We start from the raw sequence: 21,520 nt of genomic DNA, 5'->3' as shown, positions 1-21,520 counted from the left end.
GGTTTCAGTACGTAGAAATGATTAATCAAATCATGGCCTACTTGACTGAGTACTCCCTTCTCACCTCCCTTCTCCTTCCCAGAGGTTCAGCTGGCCCAAAGTCTCCACCCACTATTCCCATGGTTGGTCTTCCTGGTGACCAGCCATTGACCTGAAACTATCTAGGATCCTGCCTGGAATCACTTCATTAGCATAACAAAGTCAGCTCCTGTCACCCAGGAAATTCCCAGGGTCTTTGACCCTCTGTGGCAGGAGCCAAAGACAAGGCTAGATATTTATTTATTAGGCTTCCCTCCACATACAGTGTGGGCTGTCCAAGGTTAACAGGGAAAGCACAAGGTTCATTTTCCCAGGATTCAGGCCTCTGTTCTCTGACTGTGGATTCAAATTCTACCTGGCCTGGAGCCCAGGGCCTGGTTACGGTGTCCTTTGGGGGTTACTGAAGGGTCTCCAACCTGGGGTCCTATTCTCTCCTCTCACTCATGATGCCAAAAACACACAAAATCAATGGCCGTGGTGCCTTTCACTATCCCTTCCCAACAATGGCTGTGTTTCTCAGAAAAGGAGCCCTGCCGCTCTTTGTTTCACTTTCTGTTCCTGCAGATGCAGAGCTCCACATCTGCTGCCTGCTTCTTTACAGTGGCCGGATTCCAGTGAGGGTGGAGCAGAGGCCAGAGGCTACTTAAATCCTGCCTGCTCCTCACCCACAGTTTAGACATTTGGGGTGACCATCAGCTCTTTTTCTCTGCGGTGACCACACCAGCACACAGGACCTGTTCCAGTGCCAGGCCAGTCTGAGCAGAGCAGTGCTCCTGCTGTGGGCTGCAGGGAGCACTTCAGCTGGTCCCAGAATTTCCTGAGCTGCCCAGGGACACCTTCAGAGCTCAACTCTGACACCAGGAGTCTCTTTTCCTCCAGGAGCTGGTAAGCAAGACACCACTGTGGCTTGAGTGCAGATCTAAAAATAGAATTTCAGATTTGTATGTCTAAGGCTGGGAGAGACGAGATGATTGATTTTGGGTGATGTGGACTTGAAAGGCTGAGGGGCAGCTGGCTATGGATGGCTGTGAGCCAGTTGGAGAATCTAACCATTTGGGACATTTTCAGAGGAAGTTGGAGAACAGACTTATTTCCTGTGAGCATGGAAGGATTATATGAACGTCAGGGATGTCAGTGCATCAGGGCTTTCCCCAAGAACTTCTGAATCAGAAAACCCTCATCTCATGCCTAAATACCTTTCACTGCAAAGACAATGCATATTGTCAGTTAAAAAACAAAATTCAACTGAAAATTATAAAGAACTGGTTGGTTTTTATTAAATCACTCCTGAGTTAGGCAGCATCTTATCTAGAGAATAGTCAGGAGCTCCACTGAGCTGTAGGAATGGACATGTTTTCAGACGAAGAGAGAAAGAAATCATCAGTAAAGAATACACTGTCTCTGTCAAAATCGCTCTGCCAAAGGGAAAGGAAAGGGTCTATCAGCTGATTTCTTCATGCTGATCAGGCCGTTCCAATGGTTAACGGTTACAGGATATATTCCTGGAGATTAAACTGTAGTTAGGTTCCGTAGTAGGTCTTGGTTTGAGGAGTCAAAGCTTTAACTTAAGAGGCCTCCTATGGCCCTGTGACCCTGTGGCCCTGTCTCACAGTTCCCCGCTCTTGATCAACTCTCAGCTGAACTTAGAGATGTGATCGAAGTGTGAGGAACTGGGGCCACTTCCAGCTACTGTTCAGTGCTTCTCGCAGCTTTTGTTGATCCCTGCGTGGTAGTCATATGTCATCATGTTTTTGCTTACCCTCTATGATGCTCACAGATGATGATTTCAGGTTCACAATTTTTGGATCATCCATGCTCTTCATTCCTTCTCTGATGTTTCAGCCTCAGGGAGATTATTGGCTTTGTGGTTAGTATCCCTGAACATGCATTGAAAACGTGGAGAGAAGACAATGTAACTCTCAGATGATTGTGTTTTTTCTAAGCAGCATAAGGTTCTAATTATAGGATAATGGTTAGAGGTCATTTTGAAGCCATGGTATCCAAGACTAAGGAATCAAAATTAAATATGTCAATGAAAGACCCTACTGAAGGAGTTATCTCTTTTAAGACAATTGGCTTGCTGAGTGATCTTATGTCCAAAGGAAATCTCTTGGGACATTGAAACCCAGTAGTTTGGGCGTGTTTAAAATTTTTAAGTTTGACCCTTCCTTAGATCTCTGAAACTTGCATCATATTTGTGGATGATAGGACCAGTGATGATTCCAAGAAGTTTGCAAGGTTTTGTTAAAGCTAATATCATTGATCCAGGGAAGTAGCTGTCTCAATCACCAGAAATTGTGGAAGCTATATTGCAAGTAGCAAACACATTTTCTAATAGTTGCTTTGCCACCATGAGGGCATCAGCCTTGCAGCAAAGAAAATCTTCAACCTATTACAAACATATTCATATAGTAACAGGAACATATTGATAACCCATACTAGGTAGCAACTGGATAAAAACCATCCACAGGTGTTCAAAGTCCAGAGGGAATATGTGTGAGAACTCTGGGGGCACAAATAATTTTTCCAGGATAATGGACCTGAGAAGTCACGCATGGCTGGTAGACTATTTCCACCATTTTATATGAGTGTCCTCACTAATAGCTAGTCATAGTTGGAATCATCTCAAACTTAAATGCACTATAATGGGTGAAAGAATGAAAAAACAAACAAACAAACAAAAAAACCAAAAAAACAAAAGGGGGACTTTACCAGTAATCCAGGAAGTATCAAGCAGATGTCTTGGGTTTCCCAAAGCCCTGACTGTTCAACTAACAGCTATGGTTTATGCATCTCCTTTTCTCTGACTCAGAAGCAGAGGGTTGCCATGTTACCCTGACATCAAAATGGCAGAAACCTCACAATGAGGGGCATTTTTGCAGAGGCAGAATGGATGTTACCCACATGTGCCGCATTCTTTATATATTCTTTTGCTGGCTGCCTTTGCGTGAGAGTCAGCTGGGGCATTTTCCTGGCACTCTGGTTCAAGTCCTTTTAGAGTGAGCCTGTTTTGACAACAACAATGTCAGAAGGTAAGACAGTAATTACAAGTGATAAAGTTATACTAGGACAGAGCTTATTTCCAGGAATTTCACATCATTTCTATAACACTTACATACCTATACCACTACACGGTAAAATATAGGCTCTTTGAATTCTAGGAAGATCACTTAAACGATAAGGAAGCTTTCAGAAGCTATTCCCAAAAGTATACCACATGTTAAAAAGCCACAGAAACTTTGTCTTTTTAACAGATACGAAATCAAATGCTAATTTTGCATCAGCATACTTTTGTATTAGAATGGATTCATTCCAATGTTAGTCCTAACAGTGCACACAATTCCTTTCCAGAGACTCATTTTTCAATCTTTCTACAACTTCTTTTGCCTTTAAAAAGAAAGAAAGAAAGTGCATCTCCAGCCCTCATACTCTTTATTTTTCTTTTGTTTTACCAAAAGCACATGTCCTACTACTGTTTCATTCAGATATGTTTCCTTTTTTATTTTTGTACCTTAACAACACACATTAATTAGAGTTCTTCACCCTTAAAAACCTCAGTTTCTAGGAAAATAAAGAGTAAGCCCTGATTAAATGTATGTTACGTCAGAGTTCTTTAGATTGCAAATTTATAAATACACTTAATAATTTCTGGGAACATCTGCTCTTTTGTAGTACAATCTTTCAAATAAACACGCCAAAACATTTACCAATAGACCTATATTTATCTTTAGTTTCCATGTAATAAAAAAAAACAAAATTAAAGAAACCAGTATTTAGTAATTAATGTTTCATTTTTTATCTGACTTGGAAATGATCTAAATATTTAATGACCTTAAGTTACATCATTACTTTAAGCAAAACTTGCAGCTTTTGGTTATCAACGAGACTTTGAAAACTACTTTAAAGTTTACCTAAAAGTTTTTAAGATTTTACTTAAACATTTATTCACTATACTTGTTCTTTTTTTTTTTTAATTTATTTTCAGCGTAACAGTATTCATTGTTTTAGCACCACACTCAGTGCTCCATGCAATATGTGCCCTCCCTATTACCCACCACCTGGCTCCCCAACCTCCCACCCCCCACCCCTTCAAAACCCTCAGGTTGTTTTTCAGAGTCCATAGTCTCTCACGGTTCATCTCCCCTTCCAATTTCCCTCAACTCCCTTCTCTCCATCTCCTCATGTCCCCCATGTTATTTGTTATGCTCCACAAATAAGTGAAACCATATGATACTTGACTCTCTCTGCTTGACTTATTTCACTCAGCATAATCTCTTCCAGTCCCATCCATGTTGCTACAAAAGTTGGGTATGCATCCTTTCTGATGGAGGCATAATACTCCATTGTGTATATGGACCACATCTTCCTTATCCGTTCATCCATTGAAAGGCATCTTGTTTCTTTCCACAGTTTGGCAACCATGGCCATTGCTGCTATAAACATTGGGATACAGAAGGCTCTTCTTTTCACTACATCTGTATCTTTGGGGTAAATACCCAGCAGTGCAATCGCAGGGTCATAGGGAAGCTCTATTTTTAATTTCTTGAGGAATCTCCAAACTGCTCTCCAAATTGGCTGCACCAACTTGCATTCCCACCAACAGTGTAAGAGGGTTCACCTTTCTCCACATCCTCTCCAACACACGTTGTTTCCTGTCTTGCTAATTTTGGCCATTCTAACTGGTGTCAGGTGATATCTCAATGTGGTTTTAATTTGAATCTCCCTGATGGCTAGTGATGATGAACATATTTTCATGTGTCTGATAGCCATTTGTATGTCTTCATTGGAGAAGTGTCTGTTAATATCTTCTGCCCATTTTTAAAAATATTTTATTTATTTATTTGATAGAGAGAGAGATCACAAGTAGGCAGAGAGGCAGGCAGAGAGAGAGGGAAGAACCAGGCTCCCTGCTGACCAGAGAGCCTGATGCGGGGCTCAATCCCAGGACCCAGAGATCATGACCTGAGGCAAAGGCAGAGGCTTTAACCCACTGAGCCACCCAGGTGGCCCTGCCATTTCTTGATATGATTATGTGTTTTGTGTGTGTTGAGTTTGAGGAGTTCTTTATAGATCCTGGATATCAACCTTTTGTCTGTACTGTCATTTGCAAATATCTTCTCCCATTCCGTGGGCTGCCTCTTTGTTTTGTTGACTATTTCCTTTGCTGTGCAGAGGCGTTTGATGTTGATGAAGTCCCAAAAGTTCATTTTCGCTTTTGTTTCCTTGGCCTTTGGAGACATATCTTGAAAGAACTTGAAAGAAGTTGCTGTGGCTGATATCAAAGAGGTTATGTTCTCCTCTAGGATTCTGATGGATTCCTGTCTCACGTTGAGGTCTTTTACCCATTTCGAGTTTATCTTTGTGTACAGTGTAAGAGAATGGTTGAGTTTCATTCCTCTACATATCGCTGTCCAGTTTTCCCAGCACCATTTATTGAAGAGACTGCCTTTTTTCCACTGTATATTTTTTTCTGTTTTTCAAAGATTATTTGACCATAGAGTTGAGGGTTCATATCTGGGCTCTCCACTCTGTTCCACTGGTCTATGTGTCTGTTTTTATGCCAGTACCACGCTGTCTTGGTGATCACAGCTTTGTAGTGAAGCTTGAAATCAGGTAACGTCATGCCGCCAATTTTGTTTTTGTTTTTCAACATTTCCTTAGCAATTCGGGGTCTCTTCTGATTCCATACAAATTTTAGGATTCTTTGCTCCAGCTCTTTGAAAAAATACTGGTGGAATTTTGATCGGAATGGCATTAAAAGTATAGATTGCTCTAGGCAGTATAGACATTTTAACAATGTTTATTCTTCTAATCCAAGAGCATGGAATGGTCTTCCATCTTTTTGTGTCTTCTTCAACTTCTTTCATGAGTGTTCTGTAGTTCCTCGAGTACAGATCCTTTACCTCTTTGGTTAGGTTTATTCCCAGGTATCTTATGGTTCTTGGTGCTCTAGTAAATGGAATCGATTCTCTAATTTCCCTTTCTGTATTTTCATTGTTAGTGTATAAGAAAGCCACTGATTTCTGTACATTGACTTTGTATCCTGCCACGCTACTGAATTGTTATATGAGTTCTAGTAGTTTGGAGGTGGAGTCTTTGGGGTTTTCCATATAAAGAATCATATCATCTGCAAAGAGAGAGAGTTTGACTTCTTCCTTGCCAATTTGGATACCTTTTATTTCTCTTTGTTGTGTGATTGCCATTGCTAGGACTTCTAATACTATGTTGAACAAGAGTGGTGAGAGTGGGCATCCTTGTCATGTTCCTGATCTCAACGGGAAGGCTGCAAGCTTTTTCCCATTGAGGATGATATTTGCTGTGGGTCTTTCATAGATAGATTTTATGAAGTTCAAGAATGTTCCCTCTATCCCTATACTTTGAAGCGTTTTCATCAGGAACAGATGCTGGATTCTGTCAAATGCTTTTTCTGCATCAATTGAGAGGACCATGTGGTTCTTCCCTCTTCTCTTATTGATTTGTTCTATCACATTGATTTGCGAATGTTGAACCAACCTTGCAATCCAGGGATGAATCCCACCTGGTCATGGTGGATAATCTTTTAAATGTGCTGCTGGATCCTGTTTGCTAGGATCTTGTTGAGAACCTTAGCATCCATATTCATCAGTGATATTGGTCTGAAATTCTCCTTTATGGTAGGGTCTTTGCCTGGTTTGGGGATCAGAGTAATGCTGGCTTCATAAAAAGAGTCTAGAAGTTTTCCTTCTGCTTCAATTTTTTGAAACAACTTCAGGAGAATTGGTATTATTTCTTCTTTGAAAGTTTGGTAGAATTCCCCAGGGAATCCGTCAGGTCCTGGGCTCTTGTTTTTTTGGAGGTTTTTGATCACTGTTTCAATCTTGTTACTAGATATCGGTCTATTCAGGTTGTCAGTTTCTTCCTGGTTCAATTTTGGGAGTTTATAGTTTTCCAGGAATGCATCCATTTCATCTTGGTTGCTTAGCTTATTGGCATATAACTGTTGGTAATAATTTCTGATGATTGTTTCTGTTTCCTTGGTGTTCATTGTGATCTCTCCCTTTTCATTCTTAATTTTATTAATTTGGGCTTTCTCTCTTTTCCTTTGGATTAGTGTGGACAATGGTTTATTGATCTTATTGATTCTTTGAAAAAACCAGCTTCTCGTTCATTGATACATTCTACTGTATCTCTCGTTTCTACCTCATTGATCTCTGCTCTAATCTTGATTATTTCCCTTCTTGCGTGTGGAGTTGGTTTGATGTGTTGTTGATTCTCCAGTTTTTTAAGGTGTAGAGACAGCTGGTGCATTCTGGATTTTTCAGTTTTTTTGAGGGAGGCTTGGATGGCTACGTATTTCCCCTTAGAACCGCCTTTGCTATATCCCATAGGTTTTGGACCAAAGTGTCTTCATTCCTCATTGGTTTCCATGAATTGCTAAGTTCTTCTTTGATCTCCTGGTTGATCCAAGCATTCTTTTTTTTTTCTTCTTCTTCTTCTTCTTTTTTTTTTATTCATTTATTTGTTTATTTACAGCATAACAGTGTTCATTGTTTTGGCATCACACCCAGTGCTCCATGCAGTACGTGCCCTCCCTATTACCCACCACCTGGTTCCTCAACCTCCCACCCTACCCCCCCGCCCCTTCAAAACCCTCTGGTTGTTTTTCAGAGTCCATAGTCTCTCATGGTTCATCTCCCCTTCCAGTTTCCCTCAACTCCCTCTCCTCTCCATCTCCCCATGCCCTCCATGTTATTTGTTATGCTCCACAAATAAGTGAGACCATATGATACTTGACTCTCTCTGCTTGACTTATTTCGCTCAGCATAATCTCTTCCAGTCCCATCCATGTTGCTACAAAAGTAGGGTATTCATCCTTTCTGATGGAGGCATAATACTCCATTGTGTATATGGACCACATCTTCCTTATCCATTCATCCGTTGAAGGGCATCTTGGTTCTTTCCACAGTTTGGCGACCGTAGCCATTGCTGCAATAAACATTAGGGTACAGATGGCCCTTCTTTTCACTACATCTGTATCATTGGGGTAAATACCCAGCAGTGCAATTGCAGGGTCATAGGGAAGCTCTATTCTTAATTTCTGATTGAAGCATTCTTAAGCAAGGTGGTCTTTAGCTTCCAGGTGTTTGAGTTCCTTCCAAACTTTTCCTTGTGATTGAGCTCCAGTTTCAAAGCATTGTGATCTGAGAATATGCAGGGAATAATGTCAGTCTTTTGGTATTGGTTGAGTCCTGCTTTGTGACCCAGTATGTGGTCTCTTCTGGAGAAGGTTCCATGTGCACTTGAGAAGAATGAGTATTCTGTTGTTTTAGGGTGGAATATTCTGTATATGTCTATGAGGCCCATGTGGTCCAATGTGCCATTCAATGCTCTTATTTCTTTAGGGATTTTCTGCTTCAATGATCTGTCTTTTACTGAGAGAGGCGTATTAAGATCTCCTACTATTTTTTTATATATAAAGATCTCCTACTATTAATGTATTCATATCAATATGACTCTTTATCTTGATTAATAGTTTTCTTATATAATTGGCTGCCCCCATATTGAGGGCATAGATATTTACAGTTGTTAGATCATCTTGGTGGATAATCCCTTTAAGAATGATGTAGTGTCCTTCTGTATCTCTGACTACAGTTTTTAGTTTAAAATCTAATTTATCTGATATGAGAATCGCTACCCCAGCCTTCTTTTGAGGCCCACTGGCATGAAAGATGCTTCTCCATCCCTTCACTTTTAGTCTGGGTGTATCCTTAGGTTCAAAATGATCTCTTGTAGAGAATATATGGATGAGTCCTGTCGTTTTATCCAACCTGCAATGCTGTGTCGTTTATGGGTGCAGTTAAATCATTACTTTAAGCAAAACTTCAAGCTTTTAGGTTATCAAAGAGACTTTGAAAACTACTTTAAGGTTTACCAAAAATTTTTAAGATTTTACTTAAACATTTACTCACTATACTTGTTCTTAATAATTACCCTTAGATTACTCCTAAAATGAGACATCAGACGTATGAGTAATTAGTCGATTATTCTCCCAAGGTATTTGTTTGTTTGTTTGTTTATTTATTTTCAGCGTAACAGTGTTCATTGTTTTTGCACCACACCCAGTGTTCTATGCAGTATGTGCCCTCCCTATTACCCACCACCTGGTTCCTCAACCTCCCAACCCCCCCCCCCCGCCCCTTCAAAACCCTCTGGTTGTTTTCCAGAGTCCATAGTCTCTCATGGTTCATCTCCCCTTCCAGTTTCCCTCAACTCCCTCTTTCTCCATCTCCCCATGTCCTCCATGTTCTTTGTTATGCTCCACAAATAAATGAGACCATATGATACTTGACTCTCTGCTTGACTTATTTCCAGTACCGTCCATGTTTCTACAAAAGTTCCCAAGGTATTTTTATTTTTTTTATTTTATTTTTTTTACTATGTTATGTTAGTCACAATACAGTGTTTTTATTTTTATTATATTTTAAGTGTTTTATTTTAATTCCTGTAGAGTCAACAGAGAATTTATATTAGTTAGAGGCATACAATATAGTGATTCAACAGTTCCATGCAATGCTCAGTACTCTTCATGATAAATGTACTCTCAATCCCCACCGTCTGTTTCCCCCATCCTCTACCACCATCTGCTCTGGTAACCATCAGTTTGTTCTCTTTAGTGGAGAGTCTGTTTTTGACATTGTGTCTTCCTCTTCTTTTTTTTCCCCCCATTGCTCATTTGTTCTATTTCTGGAATTCCACAAAAGAGTGAAATCCTATGGTATTTGTTTTTCTCTGACTGGCACAAGTGGCTTACTTTGCAGAAGGCAAGATTTCATTCTTTTTAATGGCTGAGTAATATTCCTTTGAGTATATATACTGCATCTTCTTTATACATTGATGCACACTTGGGTAGCTCCTCTAATTTGGCTTTTGGAAGTAATGCTGCAGTAAACATAGAGATAATGCATCCCCTTGAACCAGTGTTTTTGTGTTTGTTGGGTAAATAAGTAGTAGCATGATTACTGGACTCTATGGTAGTTCTATTTTTCACTTATTGAGAAACTTCAAAGCTATTTTCCACATTCACTGTACTAGTGTGCATTCCTACCAACAGTGCAAGAGGATTCATTTTCCTCCATATCCTCGCTAACACTTTTGTTCCTTGTGTTTTTAATGTTAGCCTTTCACAGGCATGAGGTCATGTCTCACTGTGGTTTTGATCTTCATTTCCCTGTGTTGTTGAGCATCTTTTTTGTGTCTGTCGGCCATCTGGATATCTGCTTTGGAGAAATTGCTATTTAGGTCTTCTGCCCACTTTAATAATTGGATTTTTTTATGGCTTTACTTGTTTTAGTTCCGTATATATTTTGGATACTAACTCTTGGATACTAACTCTTCATAGCCTATGTCATTTACAAATATCTGTTTCCATTCAATAGGTTGTCTTGTACTTTTGCTGAGAATTTACTTCACCATGAACAAGCTTTTTATTTTGATGTGGTCTTCATATTTTATTTTATTTCTGCTTTAGTTTCCCTAGCCTCAGAAGACCTACCTATAAACTGTCACAGTGGTTTCTGTCTGAGATATCACTGCATGTGCACTCTTCTGTGGTTTCAGGTCTCACTTTACATCTTTAATGCATTCTGAGTTTGTGTTTGTCGATAGGATAAGACAGTGGTCCAGTTTCATTCTTTGGTATGTAGCTGTCCAGATTTCCCAACAGTATCTGTCTGTAGCCCATTGCATATTCTTTCCTGCATTATCAAAGATTAATTGAATATATAATTGTGGGACTATTCCTGGGTGTCTTATCCTGTTCCATTGAGCTCTATGTCTATTTTTAGGCCAGTACTGTACTGTGTTGATTGCTGCGGGGTTTTAATCTAACTTGAAGTCTGGAGTTGTGATACCTCCAGGTTTGTGTTTCTTCTCAAGGCAGCTTTGACTCTTTGGGCTCTTTGGTGGTTCCCTATTAATTGCAGGAGTATTCATTCCATTTCTGTGAAAATGTTGTTCGTATGTTTGTAGACCTTACATGGAATCTGTAGACATTGCGGGTTGTAAAGACATTTTAACAACATTTGTTCTTCCAACCCATGAACATGAAAAGTCTTTCCATTTCTTTGCATCACTTTGGTTTTCTTTCTTCTATATCTAACAGTCCTCATAAGGGCCATTGTACTAGCTCTGAGTGCTGACAGCAGTTTGTTAGGAAGCTAGCCTTACATGGAGGTCAACACACATTTCTGCCCAGCTATACCCAGTAGTAAAAAAGGGACGACTCACACATTTTTGTCTGGCCTTATTTTGTGGCTCCCAACCTGGAAGGTACCAAGCCAAGTAATTTGGGACACAAAACAGGCTTGTAGGCCTTTATGGCTTCCAGTACCATAGTTCTTTGGGTTTTTTTTTTTTTAAGTTTTTGTTTAAATTCAGGATAATTAACATAAAGTGTAATATCAGCTTCAGGTGAATAATATAGTGATTCCATAGTTACTTGCAACATCTTATGCTCATCACAATATGAGCCCTCTTAATACCTATCACATATTTCAGCCAACCCCTTACTCTGGTAACCATCAGTTTCTTCTCTATTATTGAGAGTCTCTTTCTTGGTTCACCTCCCTCTTTTGCCCCCATGATCTATTTTTTTTCTTATATGAGTGAAATAATGTGTATTTTTTCTTTCACTCACTGACTTATTTTACGTAGTATAATACACTCTACCTCTGTACATGGCATTCAAAATGTCAAGAGTTCATATTTTTATGGCTGCATAATATTCCATTGTGGATGTGGATGTGGTATATATGCACACTCCAACTTCATTATGCATTCATCAGTTGATGGACATTTGAGCTCTTTCCGTACTTTGGCTATTGCAGATAAGACTGCTATAATCTTCAGGGTGCATATAACCCATTGGATAAGTAATTTTGTAACATTTAGTGAATACCTGCTAGTGTAATTGCTGGGTCATAGCGCAGTCCTATTTGTAACTTTTTGAGGAAACTCCACACTGTTTTCCAGAGTGGCTGCCCCAGTTGGCACTCTCACCAACACGGTAAGAGTCAGAACCTTCATTCTTAGGTGTAAAATAAACAATGTGCCCAGGGTGGAGCACATACCTCTTTGGATTTTTAAGTTTCCCGTTTCTGTTTCACTTGGTTATTTATTCACTTGTTTATCTATTGTTTATCTTTAAGCTAAGCCTTTATCTCATGGACTATTAAGAGAATCCAAAGTACTTAGGTAGTGGAACTATGGGCACAGCAGTAACGAAAGAACTAGGGACCAGGGCAAGGACTTAACCAGCACACCTCCAAGAATAGGGAGAATAGGGACCGCCACCTGATTCCACACACACAGAGAACTGTAGCTGCCACCAACAGTTGCCAACTTGGAATCTGAGTTCATAGCCAGGGGCTAGGTTTAGAAGTTACTCTGGACTGTTCCATAGAGTGCCTTCTACATATCACGACCAATGTCCATCATGAGCCAAGCCAGCAGGTTCCATTAATAAAGGCTGCAGACAAGAAACAGGGAACAGCCTAAGCCAGCAAAAGCAGTAAATATAGTCTGTGGACTGGAACTGGGGAAGGGATTCCAATGTGGACTTCTGGACTCAAACATGGGCTAATGCCTAGTGCACTGTCACTGCCTTCTGTGTCTGTGACAGAGTGATTCATTAACCCAGGACTGGCAATTCAATGAGAAGCTCTCAGGCAAAACAGAGCAGAGCTCAAAACAAGATGGCCTTTCAATGGCCCATGGAAATGTTGAGAGAGAACATGAACTCCAAAGGATTTGTGGGAAACCACACCTGTTTTCTTGTTGTCCCCAAATATTGTCAGAAGTTTGCTTTGGATCTAAACATTACCAACAAATCTAGTAAGCAAATTCAACCAAGTAAATTCTAAAGACTTAATTGGAATTATTTTTTTCTTTTTCTTTTTTTTTTTTTTTTTTTAATATTTTATTTATCTGACAGAGAGAAATCACAAGTAGGCAGAGAGACAGGCAGGGAGAGAGGAGGAAGCAGGTTCCCTGCAGAGCAGAGAGCCCGATGCGGGGCTCAATCCCAGGACCCTGGGATCATGACCTGAGCCGAAGGCAGAGGCTTTAACCCACTGAGCCACCCAACTATTAAATAGTTTTTGATTTGGGTAGTGTCCCATCTAGGGAGTAGAAATGAGCTCCGATGAGCTGTAGAAGTAGAAAGGTTTTTAAGTGAAGAGAGAAAGCAGAAAAACAATGATTGGCAAAGGATCCATGGTTGTAGGCAAGGTTGTCCTCCTGTCCTCCTAAGCAGAGAGAAGAGGATCTACCAGTACACTTTCTAGTGCCCCTTCCACCCTTGACAAGCTAAATTGCCACACCATACTCTTCTTTTTTTTTTTTTTCCCTGCATCGGGCTGTCTGCTCAGCAGGCAGCCTGCTTCTCTCTCCCCTTCTTTTTTTTTCCATTTTATTTATTTTTTCAGTGTAACAGTATTCATTCTTTTTGCACAACACCCAGTGCTCCATGCAAAACGTGCCCTCCCCATTACCCACCACCTGTTCCCCCAACCTCCCACCCCTGACCCTTCAAAACCCTCAGGTTGCCCCAACCTCCCACCCCTGACCCTTCAAAACCCACTGGGGAGGGGAGGCGAACCATAAGAGACTATGGACTCTGAAAAGCCACACTATACTCTTCTAAGGAGAATGTTTGTATGCCCATTTCATATGTGTAGAACTCCAAACAATGTACACTTGGACTGAAAAACTTCTCCAATTTGTTTTCACAAATTCATCCTCTCTTCTGGACTGCAGTTCCGGTGGCAGGAAGCCCCTGGGTAATGTGTCTGATCCCTCACTTTTAGCCAAAGACACCTCTCCAGCCTGCATCCTGCCCAGACATCAGTGGTGACTTGAAGTCACTTGCTTCCTGCTCTAAAATCTTTGTTCTCCATCTCTATAGGAGATATTATACAAATCTTTCACATTACCTTTAGTGCGGGGTGTATGATTTCTTTTGGTGCCCTCTCTGAAGATATAAGCCTCCAGTGATAGGATAGGTCCAAAATTCCAGAACAAGCTTGGTTTCACTGACCTCAGAAAAGGGGACAGAAGGACCTCTTTACCATGGCTGCCTAACATTCCAAACAGCTTCAGTCTTTGTTAATATCATTTGTTACATCAGTGACACGTTATACAGCACATTATGCAGTCCACTTTCTATACATCATACAGTCCACTAGGTGAATTATCTCCCTGACTTCTGTTCTGTCCCCTTTAATACACAGGCAAGAAACAGGGGATGTGTGGGATCTCGGGACTGTTGGGATGATCCATAGCAAGTCCCAAGTGGATAGTCCAGCATTACTTCTTAGAACATGAGAATCCATACCACCTGCTGTTTCTGCTCCAGGAAAAACAGAAAGAGTCCTTTCAACACCTTGTTCCATAAGCCAACATACTTTCTAGATAAAAGAAACCACATTTGCAACCATTAAAAGTTTCTATCTCCTAATGAAGATATACACTATCTTTTCTGAGAAAGACAGGAGCCACTCATCCTTATTTAGCTGCCCCATGTGAGAACCAAAGTCTATGACATGAAGTGGGAGGTGATCAGAAGAGGACTTTCTGGAGGGACTCACACCACAGGTGGGAAGGGGTGTGAGGGTAAATGCTGGTGCTGTCTTCTAAGATTTGCCACATGAAGAAATACTAATTTCATAACATTACATTACATTAAAGACAAGTGAAGCAAGATAAATAAAGGATAATGTGGGCAAGAAAGTTTGGATAGAAACATTAGTCTGCAAGACTGAAGAGTACCTTAAAGAAAAAGAGCTTTCCAAGATAAGGGAAGAGCCTGAGCAAGGGCAAACTTTACATCCAGGTCAGAAGTCCACACAATGCCTAGACAGAAAAAGAAGGGCTTCTGGATACAATGTTGTGTCCAGGACTGATGTTATACCTGTCCCTAAGAACATAGCCCAAGCCATCCCTTGCTGCACTAACTCTTTTTCCTTCCTCTTGTCTCCGCCCCATAGTGCCTTTATTGCTCCAGCCATGGGTCAGTCTTCCTCTTCCTCTTCCACACCCTTTGCTACAGAGGGTGGTGATTTGGTCTCCAACCTTGACAAGGTTTTTAAGGACTTTAAACTGGAAAGTGAAATGGTCTCTCCGGAAGCCATCACAATGATTCAATCACACCTGGAGAAGGGGCAACTTCACAGAGCAGTTTCTGCAATTAATGATACATTGAGAGACATTGACAATGCCCCTCTGAACATTGCTGTGATCGGGGAGTCTGGGGCAGGGAAGTCCAGCTTCATCAATGCTCTGCTGGGAGTCAGGCAAGATGAAGAAAATGCTGCCCACACTGGGCCAGTGGAGATAACCTTGCATAGAACCAAATACGAATATAAAAAATTTCCCAATGTGATGTTATGGGACCTGCCTGGCCTGGAAACCACTCCACCTCCACTATACAACTACCTGCAGAAAATTAAATTTTGGGAGTATGATATCTTTATTATCGTCTCTGCTAAACGCCTCAAAATGAATGATTTGGATCTGGCTATAGCAATTAGAAAAATGAAGAAGAATTTCTATTTTGTTCGAACTAAAGTGGACCTTGATTTAAATAATCTAAGAAAGTTTAAACCCAGCACATTCAATAAGGATGAAATCCTGCAAAGGATCCGCAATTACTATGTGACTCAGTTGGAGAGAGCCAATATCGATGACACTCAGTTGTTCTTAGTCTCCAACCTTGAATTATCTGACTATGATTTCCAACGCCTAGAGACCACGCTTCTGAGGGAGCTCCCAATGCACAAGCACCAAAAGCAGCACATCTTCATGCAATACCTGTCAACTGTGGCTGAGGCTGCCATTGACCAGAGAAGGGATTCCCTGAGACAGAAGGTCTGGTTGGACGCCCTGAAGGCTGGAGTTTTGGCGACCATCCCTTTCATGAGTTCGATCATTGATGATGATGTGGTGAAGCTGGGGGAGACTTTAACCTTCTATAGGTCTCACTTTGGTCTGGATGATGCATCCCTGGAAACCATAGCCAAGCACTTTAACGTGTCAATAGAAAAACTCAAGACGAACCTCAGGTCTCCCCATTTGCTCTCAGTTGAGAAGGATGAGGAGTCATTAGAGAAAAAACTGTTGACATATGTGGAAAAATCCAGAGCAGAATTTAGTGGAGGACTCATTGCCACTACTATGTATGTTCAGAATATTTTCTATTTGAAAATGTATTTCCTTGAGTGTGTGGCAAAGGATGCTAAAGTTCTTCTTAGAAAAGAGAATTTTAAGGATGCTGTGGGCTCTGGACCAAATTCTCTACTTCAGCATGTCAGGAATGATAATGGGAAAAGTGAGGCACCCAGCTCCTGATTCTTCTCAGTGTTGTCATGGTGCCTGGTGCCTGAAACGTTGACTTCGGGCTCCCTTGAAGCAGTCCTGTCCCACTGCCGTTAAGGTGTATCACAAACATTTCCGTAATATACTCTTGAACGAACTACCCACTTAGTGACTATTATTTGATAGTGAGAGCAATCAGCTCTAAAGAATCCTTCCTTGAGATGATCTTAGTCCTTGTATGATGGTTACTCCATAGCCAGCACTGGTCTTTCTACTGACATCTAGTAAAAAATGGCAAAAGAAGGGATGTTCTGAGACTTGGGAGACCAGGTCATCAGAAGCTGTGTAGCTTCCACAAAGGACTCTTGAAATACTTGGTCTTGAGACACTCCCTCTTGCCACCCACCTGCCACGCTACAAGAAGCCCAACCCAGGTGGTGAATCCACGTGGGGGCACCCCAGTCCACAGTCCCAGTCAGCCGTGTAAGGGAGTCTTCCTGCTCAGTGAGCCCCCCTGAGCCTCAAGGACTCCAGTCTGGCGACCATCCAACTGCAGCCATGGGGAGACTCGAAGCAAGAACCACCCAACTGAGTCCTGTCAACCCCCAGAGCCATGAGAAATAATAAATTGTATTTTTTAAGCCAAAAAAAAAAAAAAAAAAATGGCTGTGCACACAGTAGGTCCTCAAAAGTGATTTTTAAATGAATGCATACATAGTGCATCTTTGGTGTTCCTGACATTATGTTGTGAATGCATACGTTCTGTTCATTAATAGATTCTCAATTAAGGTGACTGATATCCTCCTTGTCCTCTCTAGACTTATCATTTTATTTAAGAACATAACAGATTGTGAGCTGAACATGTGTCACCGGAAATGAAAGAGAAATGTCAGCTAAGGAAACCATTATCTGGGGTACGTTGTGAGAGGGACAAGTGCATAAGACGGGGACATAATCCAAGTTTGCATATTGCAATCAACAACCCTTGGTTTCTCTTAGCGTATTTTGTGTCTGAACTTGAGAGGTTAGGGAATAAGAGACAAGAGGGTTGTGACAAATCTAAGTGGAAATTTTAAAAAATGACAAAAGTTTTTCTTAATCATATCCGATCCCTCATCTAATAAGAGGAGTGCACGTTAGAAATGTCATATCACTAACATATCACTTATCATATCATTACACTGGAGGAGATTGCATAGTTTGACATTCCGTGGGTGAAACGGTAGAGAAATAGTTGTTGTCATGCAATGTTTGTGTTTGCACAAAATGATCTGCCTGTAATATGGTGAATTAGGCCATCTCCATAAAAGTTACACACTCATTTACACTTTGCCCCAGTCTAAAGTGTAATCTCACATTGAAGAACCTGGGCCATAGAAATTGAGAGTAGATTAATGGCTGGCAGGGAGTTGGAAAGTGGAGGAGTTACGTAGTGCTGCTGAAAGAGCACCTCTTTCAGTTACAAGGTGAATGTGTGGCATGGTGACTATACTTAGTAACACTGTGCAATAATACAACACAATACTTGAAATTTGTTAGAGAGTAGTTCCTCCACCTGCTCACCGCACACACACAAAGGATATGTGAGTTCATGGATGTGTTAATTAATTTGGTACATATGTGAGTTGATGGATATGTTAAAATTTCATTGCAGTAATCATTCCACCTTATGTATATATATATTTCAAATCATCACCTTGTACATTTGAAGTATATATGATTTTGTTTGTCAGTTTTACCTAAATAAAGCTGGGGGAAAAGAACAAAAAACTATACAGATTCAAAAAAATACAAAATATGTCTGCTTAAAACTATTAATCGCAGCACTAACTGAAATGGTAAAACACAAAAATCCAATGTTCTTCAGAAGGAAATGTTACAGCCACAAAATAGATGACTGAACAACTGTACAAAGGAGTAACACCCTGTACACGGCTATGCTCTCATCTCCAGGATATATTGTTCAGTGCAAGAAGTAAGTCATGTTAGTGATGATCTAAGACAGTGCAAAATACGAATAAATATTTGCTATGTTCTTCAGTTAAACAAAAGACAACTTCAGTAATAAAATTCCTTTATCTATAGAGAATTAGTGGTACCCTATGTAGAGACAATGTAAGGGCTAGATTTTACCCAGTGAAACTTCTTTTACATTGGAACATGCCAGTTTTATAAAGCTAGATAACTGTGTAATTAAACAAAAAGACCCAACATTTATATAGATAGACAGCATAAAACAAATTAAGCTAAGGTTATTATTGGCATAACAAAATAGAAATTATTTCAAGATTTTATTTATTTATCTGCACTCATTTATTTATTTTTAATTTTTAAAATTGCAGTATAGTTAACATGCAGTGTTATATTAGTTTCAGGTCTAACCATGACTCAGTGCTCATCATGAGGAGTGCACTCATTCCCCAACATCTATTTCACATAGCCTCCCACCTACCTCCGCTCTGGGAACCATCAGTTTCTTCTCTGTAGTTAACAGTCTATTTCTTGGCTTGTCTCCCTTTTTTTATCCCCCTAGGATCATTTGTTTGGTTTCTTAAGTTCCACATATGAGTGAGATTCTATGGCATTTTTCTTACTCTGACTCACTAATTTTGCTTAGCACAGTGCTCTCTAGCTCCATACAAGTTGTTGCACATGGCAAGCTTTCATTCTCTTTCATGGCTGAGGAATATTCTGGTATAGATCACATACTTCCTTATCCATTCATCCGTAGATGGACATTTGGGCTCTTTCCACAATTTGGCTATTGTAGATAATGCTCCTATAAATATCAAGGTGCAAGTACCCCCTTCAAAACTGTACATTTGTATCCTTTGTGTTATTACCTAGTAGTGCAATTGCTGGATCCCAGGGCTACTCTGTGTTTAATGTTTTGAGGAACCTCCATACCGTTTTCCAGATTGGCTGCACCAGTTTGCATTCCCATCAACAATGTGGGAGGGTTCCTTTCCTCCACATCCTCAGCAGCACCTGTTTCGTGTGTGTGTGTGTGTGTGTATGTGTGTGTGTGTGTGTGTGTGTATTTCAGTCCCTCTGAAAAGTGTGAGGTGATATCTCATTGGACTTTAGTTTGCATTTCCTGATGGTCAGTGATGTTGAGCATCTTTTCATGTGTCTGTTGGCCATCTGTACGTCTTCTTTGGAGAAATGGCTGTTCATGTCTTCTGCTTATTTTTGAAATTGGATTATTTGGGGTTTTTTGGTGTTGAGTTTCATCAGTTAGAATATTAATCCCTCATTGGATAGATCATTACCAAATATCGCCTATTCAGTAGATTGTCTTTTTGATTGGTTGATGGTTTCCTTCACTGTACAAACCTTTTTTTTTTTAATGTGGTCCCAATAGTTTATTTTCAGTTTTGTCTCCCCTGCCTTGAAAAATATTGCTATAACTAAAGTCAGACACTTCTTGTGTTCTCTCCGAGGACTTTTATGATCAAAATGCATTGGCCCTCATTCCAGTTGGCTACAGCGCCCCCTTTGCTTTTTGTATGGCCCCTGTGCTGTTAAGGGGGCCTTCTGGGACTGACTGGGTTTGTATTTGAGTCAGAGCAGATGCCTGTTTACAGTTCACTTGGCAGGACTATTGTCACACCAAAAAGCAGGGTACTCTCCCTATGTGGTCCCCTGAGGCTGTAGTTATTGTGCCTGGCCTGCAGTCAGACTAGACGGTCTTGGGGTTGAGATAGCCTCCCAATACAGGGCTTTGCCCTTATGCTACCCACAGTGATGTTTTCCTTAGTGGGCTGGACTGGAATGCAGATCAGACAACTGTCCCCAGCCGACTGCTAGGGCTATATATGAACTTGTATGTGTGGTTATTGTCCCTTCCCCATGGAGTAAGAGTTACTCTGGAGTGGACTGGTGCACGGTCGGGGCTGTTTGCAGGATGAGATTCATCAGGAACTGCTTTGGAGGGATTCCTGAAGGCTGGGGTGGGTTGACTGAGGTAAGTCCCCTGGAATACATGGAAGTGAGGTGCGTGGTGTTAAGGTAGATCCTGTGCTCTGATGCCTACTGGGGCTACATGAAGGATGAGATCTTTCTGGAGATGCTTTGGTGGGACTCCAGCACAAATGGGACATCTAGAACAATTACCAAATAGCAGATAAGGAATCCAGGGTACGGGACATTGTGTAAGGAATGCTGTCATTTTTGGAAAAAGCAGACTATAGATAGTACATATTTGCTCAATACACTCATAAGAATGACACGGTCTCCTCTGGTACAGAAACATGACAAAGGGCCATTGTGTGGGGGCGACATAGCATTGCATAAACCTTAGAACTCTTGAGTTGTAAACTATCAAACTATATAGTGGACTTCTATTCAAAAACTAAAGGAAAACAAAAGAAATGAAAGCTAAAGCCAGAATATGGCTCCCCGGGACACAAGGTTACTCCCTATTCATTTCCAGCCCAACTGGGTATACCGCCTACTCCTTCCTGCACTAATCAACCAGAGTTAGCAAAACCCGCCAGGTTTCAGGGCTCAGTCCTTCAAAAGGCTTCTCTTACATCAGACACTAGCTGTATTTGGCTGAATTCACTAGGTCACTAGGATCTCGAACCCACAGTCTACAAATCTGAGAGTTCTCATAAGGCTCTCAGGCTTGCTAATAGATGGCAATGATTCATATGGGTCAGGAAAGCTTTACACATCGGAGTAGAGCTTTATCTAAAAGGAAATACACAGGGTGAGGTCTGGGAGCAAGTGCCTCTCCTCATCGTATAGGACACATCACCTTCCCAGAACATCAAAGCAAACAACAACCAAGAAGTCCACTGACCCTAGCAGAGTTTTGATTGGGGTTTCAGTACGTAGAAATGATTAATCAAATCATGGCCTACTTGACTGAGTACTCCCTTCTCACCTCCCTTCTCCTTCCCAGAGGTTCAGCTGGCCCAAAGTCTCCACCCACTATTCCCATGGTTGGTCTTCCTGGTGACCAGCCATTGACCTGAAACTATCTAGGATCCTGCCTGGAATCACTTCATTAGCATAACAAAGTCAGCTCCTGTCACCCAGGAAATTCCCAGGGTCTTTGACCCTCTGTGGCAGGAGCCAAAGACAAGGCTAGATATTTATTTATTAGGCTTCCCTCCACATACAG

At 40.9% G+C, this 21,520-nt stretch overlaps 1 protein-coding gene across 1 annotated transcript; it reads left to right on the top strand.

Annotated features, from left to right (window-relative positions):
- Positions 1-487: 487 nt before the first annotated feature.
- LOC123937927 (T-cell-specific guanine nucleotide triphosphate-binding protein 2-like) lies at positions 488-16,679 on the top strand. The gene is made up of 2 exons (XM_045998770.1): positions 488-924; positions 15,063-16,679. Exon 2 carries the CDS (start codon positions 15,082-15,084, stop codon positions 16,420-16,422), a length of 1,341 nt encoding a protein of 446 aa, XP_045854726.1. The 5' UTR covers positions 488-924; positions 15,063-15,081; the 3' UTR covers positions 16,423-16,679.
- Positions 16,680-21,520: the final 4,841 nt, after the last annotated feature.

The sequence above is a fragment of the Meles meles genome, chromosome 3 (genome assembly GCF_922984935.1).
Source record: "Meles meles chromosome 3, mMelMel3.1 paternal haplotype, whole genome shotgun sequence".
Lineage (NCBI taxonomy): Eukaryota > Metazoa > Chordata > Mammalia > Carnivora > Mustelidae > Meles > Meles meles.
The sequence above is the reverse complement of the archived record's forward strand: the minus strand, read 5'-3'. Positions and strand labels throughout refer to the sequence as shown.